The sequence below is a fragment of the Stylophora pistillata genome, chromosome 1, assembly GCF_964205215.1.
Source record: "Stylophora pistillata chromosome 1, jaStyPist1.2, whole genome shotgun sequence".
NCBI lineage: Eukaryota > Metazoa > Cnidaria > Anthozoa > Scleractinia > Pocilloporidae > Stylophora > Stylophora pistillata.
The window spans coordinates 31,384,437-31,395,714 of record NC_142519.1 but is presented as its reverse complement, the minus strand read 5'-3'; the positions used below and the strand labels follow the sequence as shown (position 1 = coordinate 31,395,714).

The following is an 11,278-nucleotide window of genomic DNA, read 5'->3' as shown; positions in this document are numbered from 1 at the left end:
TTACTATCTAAATGGGTGTACAAACTTTTCTAGCTTTGCCGAGATAGAAATGAGAACTACACGAAAAATGAGGCACATAAGAGGGAATCAGGAAATAAAGGTAACAAATTAAGGCAACGAGAGTGTTGCGAAACAAAAGACTTGATGAGGAGAAAAATAGCGCAGCTCGAACGTTTGAAAACTTTGTGCATTAATTACAAAGCAGAAGAAGAACATGAAATCACCAAATTTTGCGAAAAGAGAAACCTCGACGTACGTACGGCGAACAAGTCACATTTCTTGTTCGCACTCGGCCCTGCATTCATATTTATTTACTGAAGGCAAGATTTGGCCCAGGAAGAGAATCACATCGAACTACTAGCACAGTTCTGAGAAGAAATGAAATTGATTTTTTTTAATCGCCGTTTTCGAAGACGTCACTGTCGTGACACCTCATAAAGACTTCAAATTTAGCATTCACGATGTCGTCTCCAAAGAAACCGTCGACCACAAATGAACTTATTTTTTTCTTACAAAATTCGCGTCGGGCTCCATACGTGATCCCTCTTTAATGAAAGTGTTTTTTTTTTTTTTTTGAGTGCAGCATGTGAAGGCAGCATTGTGTTCCAACGCGATTAATTTGCTGTTTTAGTGCATGTTCCTATACGTACAATGAGCAATGTGGTGAGTTTACGTTGCGTTGCTGTTTTGAAGAACGATTGAGAAATAAACAAAGTTTGTAAACAGACGTGCAGAACTATTTTACCCCTCATTAAACCTTTTTGTTTCTCGAAATTCTTTTTGCGTTCGACATCCAGTCGTGCTACGATTTTCGGTCCCTTCAAACTTACATTTGACGATATGTTGAGGTCTGATGAAGAATTTGCAAAAAAAAAAATACAGTACCACCATATAGTTATGATTAACCATGCCTGTTTCCCGCACGGAACCAATGTTTTAATTGAGTAACTTTATGTATTTTAGGAAGGGCAATTGAGTATGATTCATAAAGGAAAAGCATAAATAATTGTAAAAAATACGATGACGGAATTTTTATGGTTCGTCTAAACACATCACGAGGTCACCAAAATAGTATTTTAATGTCAACAATATGAAAAAAACCTTTATTCCCTTGAAAGCCAGAAACAAAAACTATCACAGTTCCTTAAAGTGGGATAAGACTTTCAAGCATGCTTTTACAAAGTTTCCGAGAGGAATGTTCAAGAAAAAAAACTGAAGAAATTCTCCCAACGCGAACTTTGTATAAAAATGCGGTGGTGAAGAGTTAAGATTTCTTGATAACTGATATTTTTTTTTGGATCATGTTACTTAATTTGCTTTGACAAAACAGTTGAGAATTCATATTTGTAGCCCGTTTTTATTTTGTGTTTGCTTACTTTTCAAGAGTAAACTACTTAGTATGTTCAAATCTTGAGACAATTTTTTATCGACATGCGAAAAATTTTAATCAAATTAATCTCGTGCTTGTAAAAAAGTAGTAAAATTCACTTGAGACGACTGCAAAAATAAAACGAAGTTTCGCATCTGGGGAGGAACACTTGAAGTTATAATCAATACAAATTTGTTATCAGATTTCATCTCAAACAAGATAAGGAAGAGGAACTGGTAAATAGATTTTCAGTTTTAGAAGAAACCAGTAAACATTCAAAACAGACGTGGGAGTGATGGACTCTCCCAAAGCTTTAAAAACAGGTAACCTTTCAAAGTGTATTCACCTCATTTGAATTGCGCAATTTTCCCGGCCATTGCTAATCTGACTGTCAAAATGAGTAGTCAAGATCAACAGCATTAAAAAAAGGAGCTATATATTGTGAAATTTTGTTTGTTGTGCAATCATGATAGATTGCAGAAATACAGATACAATACCGTGCATAACGTTTCATATCAATAAGAATCTCTTCATTGGCTTTTGGAATCTCTATTCGTATAAAAATCTTAGGAATAATATTCTATTGCAACACCATTACGGTTTCTAATACCAAGTTATTCTGATGATTCACTTTCGGTCGCAAAACTATTAAAAGTCAAACTTTGAGTTTGGAAAAGGCTGCTGTGATAGGCTGGGTCTAAAATAGCGCGCTTGCCTCGAACTCACTGTGAATATGCATCAATAATTCTTAGAAAAACTATACTGACGAATATCGTAGAAACAACTGTCCTAGAATGCCCCTAACACCAAACCGGTCCATGGCAAATGCTTCTTCTGCTGATTATCATGAACTAGAGGGACAAATTTCTTTTTAGAAAAGTAGTTTCGCCTGCTTCAACCTTCACAGAGGATTTACTGTCACCAAGAAACAATTATGCACGCACGGTTAAGCGATAAAAACAAGTGTTTAAATTGCAAAGAACCACACTATATACACCACATCTTCCTTAAATGTCACGAATTGAAACTCAAGAGCTTTATACGGAAGTTGTTGATCGGTTTATGTAAAATTTGGATGTACTCTCTTTTTATTGCATCACGAAGAATTACTTAGAACATCTACAAACATCTCCAATAAAAACGAGAGCATATTAAATTACTGTTTTTTTTTTTATCAGAAAAATGATATTTACACCCGATTAAAAAATGTTTTCCAAAGCATGTGATATTGACGAATGAACAAAAATCAAAGTTTGAGAATCGTCTGAGAAAAAATAAATTGGTATGAATTGAGATACTTCTTACCTTATATTTGATTTATATTCTATACTTAATGTTATTGCGCCTTACCACTTTTTTTATGTAACTAGTGCAAAATCTGAATCTGTCTGAATCCAGACTTTTAATGAAATATCTGGCACACCTTTGCAATGAAACATTCAGTTGTATAGCGTAGGATGGCGCCATTTACGAGTGATAAAAGGATTACTGCTTAGTGGAGTGCGTAATGTTGATTCCGCGTTACGCTCTTTGACTGTTTGAACTTTGGGTAGGGAGTTCCGAGTTCCGAGTTCCGTCACCAATGTGAATAATTATTTTAGCATACATCACACAGATACCAACAACTTTATTTCTTTCAATATAGCGAAAAATGGTCAAAAATAAACTCTCCACGCGCGATTTTGTTCGAAGGTGAAAAGTACTCATTATTCACTTCCAAACTAGCCAATCAACGCGCGCGAAAAGTACCATATACCCGTGCGGTAGACATACAATAATCTCTATTTGGCGCGAAAATATGCACGGATGTTTGTCGGTGGACATTATCTGTCCCAGGATGCAAACAGTTTTCCGAGAGCGAAGCTCGTGGAAAAGTGCGAACAGGGTGAAAACTAGGTGATGAGAATTAAGGAAATATCAATTAGGGTATTTTTAGATGATCCATCTTAACATCCTCCAAAGTAACATCACAATAATTTTATGGGAGACAATAAATACAATTACTTATGAGATCGTGGGAGTGAGAGGGTTAACTTGTATTTCCTCTTTTTCCTTTCTTTCTTTCATTTTTTTTTTTTTTAATTCTAGTCATGGAAGGTATCGTAGACGACCGAACAAAGAAAACCCGAAAAAGACAAATGTCAAAAGCTAAAAGAGTCCTAGCAAACCGGCGTGAAAGAGAACGTGTGCGAAAAATGAATGACGCCTTTGAAGAACTTCGAAGCGCCATTCCAAATTATGAGGATACCAGGGTGAAAACTAAGCTAGAATTGCTACGGATTGCCACAAACTACATCCGAAGCTTGAAAGATTACATCCAGAATTCTGTTCACGGGCAGGAAGGCTATAACATTGCGGTAAACTCCCACATGTTCCAGCCAGATTTTGAAATGGAGAGCAGTACAGCTAAGTCATTTCCACCTCCGTTCCCAGCTGCGTTGCCACCAGCTTACACCGAGTTACCAAATCAGTTCCAGTTCCCACAACAGCATGTGGGCCAGTTTCCCTCATCAGTGTCAAACGTTAGCATCTCTGAAAGCTCTCACCAGGAATTTTGCAACCTTTTGGCGACGAGCCTTGCTGATTCTCATTCAGGGGAAAATTTGCTGTTCAATCTGCAGGTAAAAAAGAAGGAAAACCAAGGAACCGGTTTGGTTATCCAGACCGGTCTGACTATTTATCGCCGAGGGGGGGAGGGGTGGGGGATGGGATCGGAGGATTTATGTCATGTCATCATGAAATTCACCTACCTGATTTCCCCATAGGGCTCTTTGATATTCCTTAGATACCTCTCATTGGCAGTTAATTACCGGTCAATGTTCTAAATCCCCCTTTAAAATGCTTTGTTGGCGACGGCTGATTCTTCCTCCGTTTCTCCTGAAAACCGTGTAATCCCGAATATCCTCAACCACTCTCCTCCCCCCCCCCCTCCTCACCCCTTTGCTGATAAATAATGACTGGTCCCTAATACGTTATTTTCTTCTTTCCTGTTGAGCCTTTTCTAACATCTTTTACCAGCATGCCATATACCGCCACTATCTAGGGGAGGGGTTGGGATAACAACAACAAAAAAACAAAACAAAACAAAATTGACGGGGAACCTTGTTAAAATATGTTTTTGGGTTTAAGCTCCGATATGTATGGATTTTGAAAGACAAAATGTTTTTCTTGCGTGCCTGAGCCGGAGTAGTACTTGAGAAAAATAAAAGCGAAAAAAAAAAATAATAACAAACGACAAACAGACCAATTGAAGGAATAAACTTGAATGGAGAATTATAAAGAAGGTAACGCAATTTGGATTTCGTTGGATGGGGAATGGGAACAAGTTCGATTTTGCCTTTCATCTGTATCTCCCCGTTACTTTAAATTCGGATCGAGTTTTCCCCTCTCTCCCTAATCTCCGCAACAGGAATTACCAATCTAATGCTTGCGTTCTTTCATGGCGGCTTAATCCATAGTTTGTTTTGTTCGGCCAGAGTAGAGGTCAAAATTATATTTTCATAATAAAGACAATTGTTTTGGGAAGTGATTTTTTCATTAGGTGTATTGTAGAAAACATCAGGTTATTTTGATAAAACAATGCTAAGAAAAGTATAAATTTGGAATATGACTTTTTCAAACACTATATTTGCGCATTGCATCGATTAATTTTCGCAACGACTTCGGAATTCAACTGTAAGTTTTCTATCTGTTCAACAAAAAGAAAGATGTTGATTAGTTTTTCAAGCAGATTTGTTGTGGACCCACTCGGCTGTGCATCGTGGGTCCACAACATTTTGACCACTGTGATGACGAATATTGTTGTCCGAGGATAACAGTTCAGACCACGCAAACCACTATCCGGACTCGTTAAGTTGACGCTTATGTGGCTAAAGATACTTCCTTTCAATTTCTTAGAATGCAGCCTCTACTTTATGTGGCGAAGGCCATTGAAGATGTACAAGAAGCGGACACTCTAGTAAATCCGTTACTAGAGAGATTATAATTTCAACCTGCTGTTACCGCTGTCAAGATCGTCTGATAATAGAAAGAGTTTAAATAGCAAGTTATCATCATCGTATTGATTTTATTTTGAAACTTAGCAAGATCTTATTTCACAGTCATTTGCATTAATATCTCATGTGTCGTTCTCTTGGTATAAACTGTGTTGTATTATAGTCAAAACCCGTGTGTAAGAACCTAGTAATTAAGAACCTTTTTGGCAGAAATTTTTGGATTTTAATACCCAAAAATATAAGAACCTGTTTACCCAGCAAAGGCTGCATGGTTCTTATATGAACAGTCATTCTGGATAACGAAACAATGTTGTAGCAAAATATGTCTGTAACTATAAAATAAATGTTTTCTATACATTTGATATACTTCCATAAAACATGTCACAATACAGTTTCCCCACTGTATTTATGGCTCCCAGTTATGTATTAAAGCAAGTTCAAAAAGATGTACTACTGGGCATAAACTTCTAAACTGTATAATTAAGTACGTTGTTCAGTACACAGTGTATTGTACAGTATAGTATAGAAAATTAAGTCTGGCATGTCCTCACGTCTGAAATATTGAGGCAAAGAACCTATTAAGAACCTGTTTTGCCTAAGTTGTCAGTAAGTACCCCAAAACATAAGAATCTATTTTGCCAGGCATGAAAAAAACTAGGTTCTTACACGCGGGTTTTTACTCTTACTAGTTACTGTAGCATGAATTTAGAGCAATATCAATCACGTGCCAAAAGAATTACTTTTTCGTTGTATGATCGGTTTGAAAAACACGCGTAGAAGGGCAGCTCATCACTGAATGTCAATAGTACCAAACCAATGTTATTGCAACAACCAATCACAACACAAGTTAACATCCTAATAGCCCATTTCCGAATTATTCTTGGCCTCTTTTTCAAAACGAGGCCTGGTGCTCAACCATTCTGGTGAAAATGAGTTTAATTTGCATGTAAATGAAAACTTATAATCATATGAAAGGATGAGCACCAGGACTCGTTTTAAAAATGAGGCAAGGGTAATTCGGAAATGGGCTATAGACCAACGAGAACTCGGAGGTAAAAAGAGGCAACTTGTTTGAAGTGCAGGAAAACGCGAGTGACCAAGTTGACATGATTGGTTTTAGTCTAACATCTGATTGGCTGAGACAGTGGCGCGATTTTTCTGGACGAATCAAAGAGAAAAACCAAAGAAACACCGGATTACTTTCGACACTCAAGTGAAAATGTGTCTGTCCTCTCAACCAAATAAATACAATATGATTTGGTCACTCGCTAAATAAGGTCGCTTCCTACAGATGTTGACCTTTGCTCTTATTGGTTAACGCTATTGTGATTAAACTGTTTTATTTTTATGACATGTAGAAAAAAAAACGCCGGTCTCATCATTTTATCGTCACTTGACCTTCGACTTGCGTATGTTATTCCCTCATTGGTGCGCTTTGTTCCTGATCGGCTTTTATGTTTTTCGATAGTAGGCATACATGCTCTAGGAATTTCGATTCTGTTATCTCTATTGATGTCATTAGAATAAAGTCTTATGTGGATGGCTTCTTTAACCTCACGGCTGAACCAGTTAGAGTCATGATCAATGAATTTAGATTTTTCTCATATGCGAACGTGTCCTGTTTCATCGGCGTATTCTAAAATCGCCGAATTCTGAATGCGAGCATGCTGTATGTCTCTTTGATGCTCTTTAATTCTCTTTTTTATCGCCAAAATTTGCACAGATTTTGTAAAGAACGTCGTCCCGTATCACTAACTTAATGGGATGTAAGTTGCACCAAGTGTAACCGGAGCTTCTTGTCAGATTTAAAGACGGTGCGCACTCCTTTTTGTTGTTGGAGACACCTTAAATGAAGGGCAAAACGGCAAAAGATTTGAAATCTTGCGGGAGCTCTTCATTTGTTGGTGATCTCTCTCTCTCTTTATTTGCTTTATTTTTTTGAGAAAACATGACAACTTGCTGGAGTCTTCTCTCCTTTAAAAAGCAGCAAGGATAGTCAAATTATGACTTGTTTGGTTATTTCTAACTTAAAAATAAATTTGAACTTTTGTCTGTCATAAATTGAATTATATCAGCGACATCAAACGTAAGGACGGTAGACTGGTATCCAGCTCTGAAACGTCTTTCCTCTTAAACGATTTGATCTGCACTGAACGTGAGTGCAAGAATAAGTATGCGTGAAAACAACCTCTTATGCTAGATAGGGAAGTGACTAAGGTGATCTGTGACCTCGATGGAACAATTTTCAATTAAGATGTCTTTTAAAAGACGTCTTCGATGTTTTTTAATAAATCGATAGATATGATAGCTATGGTGGCTCCCATGTTTCATGCTAACACAGCTGACGCGAGTGTCATAATGATCACAAAAACCCCTACACTGGACACAACGAATTTCAAACAAAATATGTATAACGCGACAACAAATGCTAATTGGTGAAATAAGATAAATAGACGTAAAAGGGTCATTACCAAAAATATCGTCAGAGCATACTGGTACGTGCGCTGGTGACGCAATTTGATGAAAAATCTGCCATGTCTGAATAAACATCGCTCAAAACCATATTAGAAATAGTTTTAATAAATGCGTATCTTAAAACTTAGGCGTCATTTGTAATGTACAATTAAAAAAAGACTTTCGTTTCTTATTTTATCAGAGTGATTGTAAAGAGTTCTTTATCGCGTAACCAAACTAACAAGATGGCAAAAACATTTCTCATAGGTCTGTTGGTTTGTCGGTTTTTACATATAAGATAGCGAAATATTGTTTGTAATAATAACCCTCAAATTCAGTTTGATATTGATTCTAGTTACATCAGGTGGACTACATTGACACTGACTTTGAGAGTATGATAAAGGCTTTAAAACTAGCTTTGATGAAGCGAATATTCAGTGATAATGAAAGTGAATGGTAGTTCTATTCAATGCACTTTTCACAACAACTTTTTTTTCATGTTTGAATGCAATTAGGCAATAAAAGATTTACAACTTGTAAAGCTTGTTGTTCACCGTCGTTTTAAATTAGAAGTCACGTAAAATGCGTGAGTAGAGCGCAACGAAGCTTACTTTTTCATGACAGCGGGTTTTCTATTATTGTTTCTGTGTCTTGTAAGTATCCTTAAGTCGTGTCGTAAGCCTAGCCTGTCGCAATTGGTGGTTGCCCAACGCGACGGCAAAGTCGAACCGTGTAAATCAGCTATGACGGTTCAGAACAGAATGTGCTTTTGAGATTGGAAAACATCAAGGAAAAAATTGAACTTTCGCCGTCAATATTAGGGATATTTCCATTTGTAAAGAACAGGGTATTTCATGCTTTGTTTTTCAGTCACTTTAGCACTCGAGGGAAAAGTTAAGATGTCATGTTACTTGTCTGAATCGTTCATAACGTTTTGCAATATTAAAAAAGATGCCGTTATAATTAATTTGGATTAATTCTGCTAAGGTAACGAAGAAATGCTGGGGAATTGAAGGTAACTACTGAGTCGGAGGAAATGAATTTTCATTGTCAGTTAATTTCTAGCAAAGTAAATAGAAAAAAAAGGGGCAAGAGTACCATTTTCCGAAAGCCTGAGGAAAAATTTCCTTGGATATATTAAAAAACACCTGTGTACTGCTTTTCAGGAAAAAAAAAATCATCTTGATTCAATGATAAAAAACGGTGGAATAGAAAATTATCGATAGATTATGATCACGTATGGTAGCTGAAGTTCATTAAGAGTTTGACTCGGTACAATAGTCATTGGCAATTTTATTCTCTCAGGAAATACCGTGACGTTGCAGTAAAAGATAAAAGTGTTATCCTTGGCATTATCACCTTCCAAAGTTATTCGAATAGTAAACGATCTAAACCTTTTTACCTTGAAACGACGAAACATCCTTATTTGTTCAGAGGGAAAATGCTTTGTTTTTTAGATTGAATTGGACATATTTGATCATGAAGGGAAAGAATTAAACAAACTGACCGTTCGTTTGTTCACGGCTCGTTACTACAGAGGTATTGTCAAAAAATGATGGCTTTAAGCTGACTTATTAAAAAGAGAAAATAAGTCACCTACCTTCCTGTTACCTAGGCAGCAGCTTTTGAACAAGAGTTTAAAATTTTTTTCGTCGCAAGGGAAAGAAGCCATTTTTATTTCAGGCAACTAAAAAGCAGACTTTGATGAAAATTTACGTAAGCGTCCGAAATTTGATTATATTTACAGCGAGCTGACACGAAATTCAAAGACACACAGACTTCTCAAGTTTTTGACAACTAGACTGAGAAGGAAGAGAGCTTTTAATTTCCTTCTGTCAAGAAGTGCCACAAGTCAGGTTTCTTACGGTTATATTTAGCATTTTAAGCACGTTTGACAATTGTTATCTGACCTGAGGAAAATGGGATGGGTCACGTCTTCAAAAATGACGAGACCACCTTCCCAGATGTTAGCTTGATTAAGCAGCCAATCAAAGTCTCCTTTTGTTCGCCTTTTTTTTTTCGATAGAAAAACCGTCTACAGAAGACAAAGGTTGCTTCAATCATATGTTAGACTATTTGTAACGCTAACTTATCAAAGACAAAAATCTGATAGTACTAAATTAGCGATGAACTCCACAAATGCTACAGAAAGAAGGCTGGCAGAAATGATGTCATCATTCTTGGGAGAGCCAATTTGTGGCTCGAACTTTACTTTCAGAACAGAAGTTTGCCTCAGTTCAACCGCGGTAATGTCAATAGTTGCTTCCGCGACTGTTGTAGGCAACTTTCTGCTGCTATTGACTATTTACCTCAACTATCGACGTCTTTTTCGCACTCCTTCTACATTTTTAATCGCAAACCTTGGCTTTTCAGATTTGCTTGTCGGCTTGCTGGTTGGTTTCCCCGTCGCTGTGAGAGATGTATACCGTTATCATGGTGCTAGTCTCGAAGGAATCACGGAAATCATACAAGTTTGTGGGGGGCTGACGATGTTTGTGAATGGTTTCTCTATCATCGCATTGTCGGTGGATCGATACATTGCCGTGTCAGACCCGATGCGATACCGATTGAGAGTGACAAGGAAACGAATCAAGATATTTTTCACTCTGTTGTGGATTTCTTCAGCTTTATTGTGTTGTTTACAATTGACGGGTATTGACAAGAAAGTTTACGTCACTATTTATCTGCACACCCATGCTACAATTCCCATATTTGTTCTGACAGCGGTCTGCATTAAAATGTTCCAAGCCCTTAAGAGTCATCGACAGGAGATGCAAACTCTGAGAAATTTTTCATTTCTAAAAAGGCAGGAAATGGAACGAGAGCGAAAAATGGCTAAAACAGTTTTCATAATTTTAGTGCTATTTTATCTAACTTTGCTTCCGTCGTACATCACATTGCATGTCGTGCATTTGTACCGTGGCTCTAATTTTGAACTAAGATCAATATTTCGCCAAGTCGATTTTATAGCCACCAGGTTCTTGTTTTTGAACTCTGCAATCGACCCATTTGTTTACGCATGGAGAATCCCTAAGTATCGCGAAGGTTTTACGAAGATTGTGTCTTTTGTGAGGCATCGAAAAAAAACCGAAAAGATTTCTAAGGGGAATGACGTTGTAGTGACGAGAAATGATGAAGAACTGTCGGTTCAAGACACTTATCTGTAGAATTACACTTGAACCAGATAATAATAGTAATAATAATAATAATAACCATTACCAGCGTTGGGCTACCTGATGTGGACGCAACAATGGCTGGTGACAGAGCTTAAAAAGTTGGATAGAGAAGCTCGCAAGATAATTGTTGAGAATGGTGGAAAACATCACAGCGGGTCAACTGCCATTTTATACCTGCCAAAAGAGAAGGGAGGGAGAGGCCTGCGTTCGATCGAGGAAGAGTACAAAGTAACGAATATAAAGGCGGCAGTGAAGTTATATAGCAATAGCGACCCAGCCATGGC

The 11,278-nt window shown here is 37.3% G+C and overlaps 2 protein-coding genes across 2 annotated transcripts in view; both read left to right on the top strand.

Annotated features, from left to right (window-relative positions):
• Positions 1 to 8,359, top strand: part of LOC111342851 (twist-related protein) — a 13,177-nt gene extending 4,818 nt beyond the window's left edge. Inside the window, exons 3-4 of the mRNA XM_022949975.2 lie at positions 3,458 to 3,990; positions 5,267 to 8,359. Coding sequence (XP_022805710.1) covers positions 3,460 to 3,990; positions 5,267 to 5,302 — 567 coding nt within the window. The 5' untranslated portion in view covers positions 3,458 to 3,459 and the 3' untranslated portion in view covers positions 5,303 to 8,359. The remainder of the gene's footprint in view (positions 1 to 3,457; positions 3,991 to 5,266) is intronic.
• A 1,434-nt stretch (positions 8,360 to 9,793) lies between these two features.
• On the top strand, positions 9,794 to 11,123 carry LOC111342841 (adenosine receptor A3-like). Its single transcript, XM_022949960.2, has one exon. It carries the CDS (start codon positions 9,945 to 9,947, stop codon positions 10,983 to 10,985), a length of 1,041 nt encoding a protein of 346 aa, XP_022805695.2. The 5' UTR covers positions 9,794 to 9,944; the 3' UTR covers positions 10,986 to 11,123.
• Positions 11,124 to 11,278: the final 155 nt, after the last annotated feature.

What these genes read in the sequence shown, in the direction of transcription:
- LOC111342841 (XM_022949960.2), top strand. Translation starts at nt 9,945, where the DNA reads ATGAACTCCACAAATGCTACAGAAAGAAGGCTGGCAGAAATGATGTCA.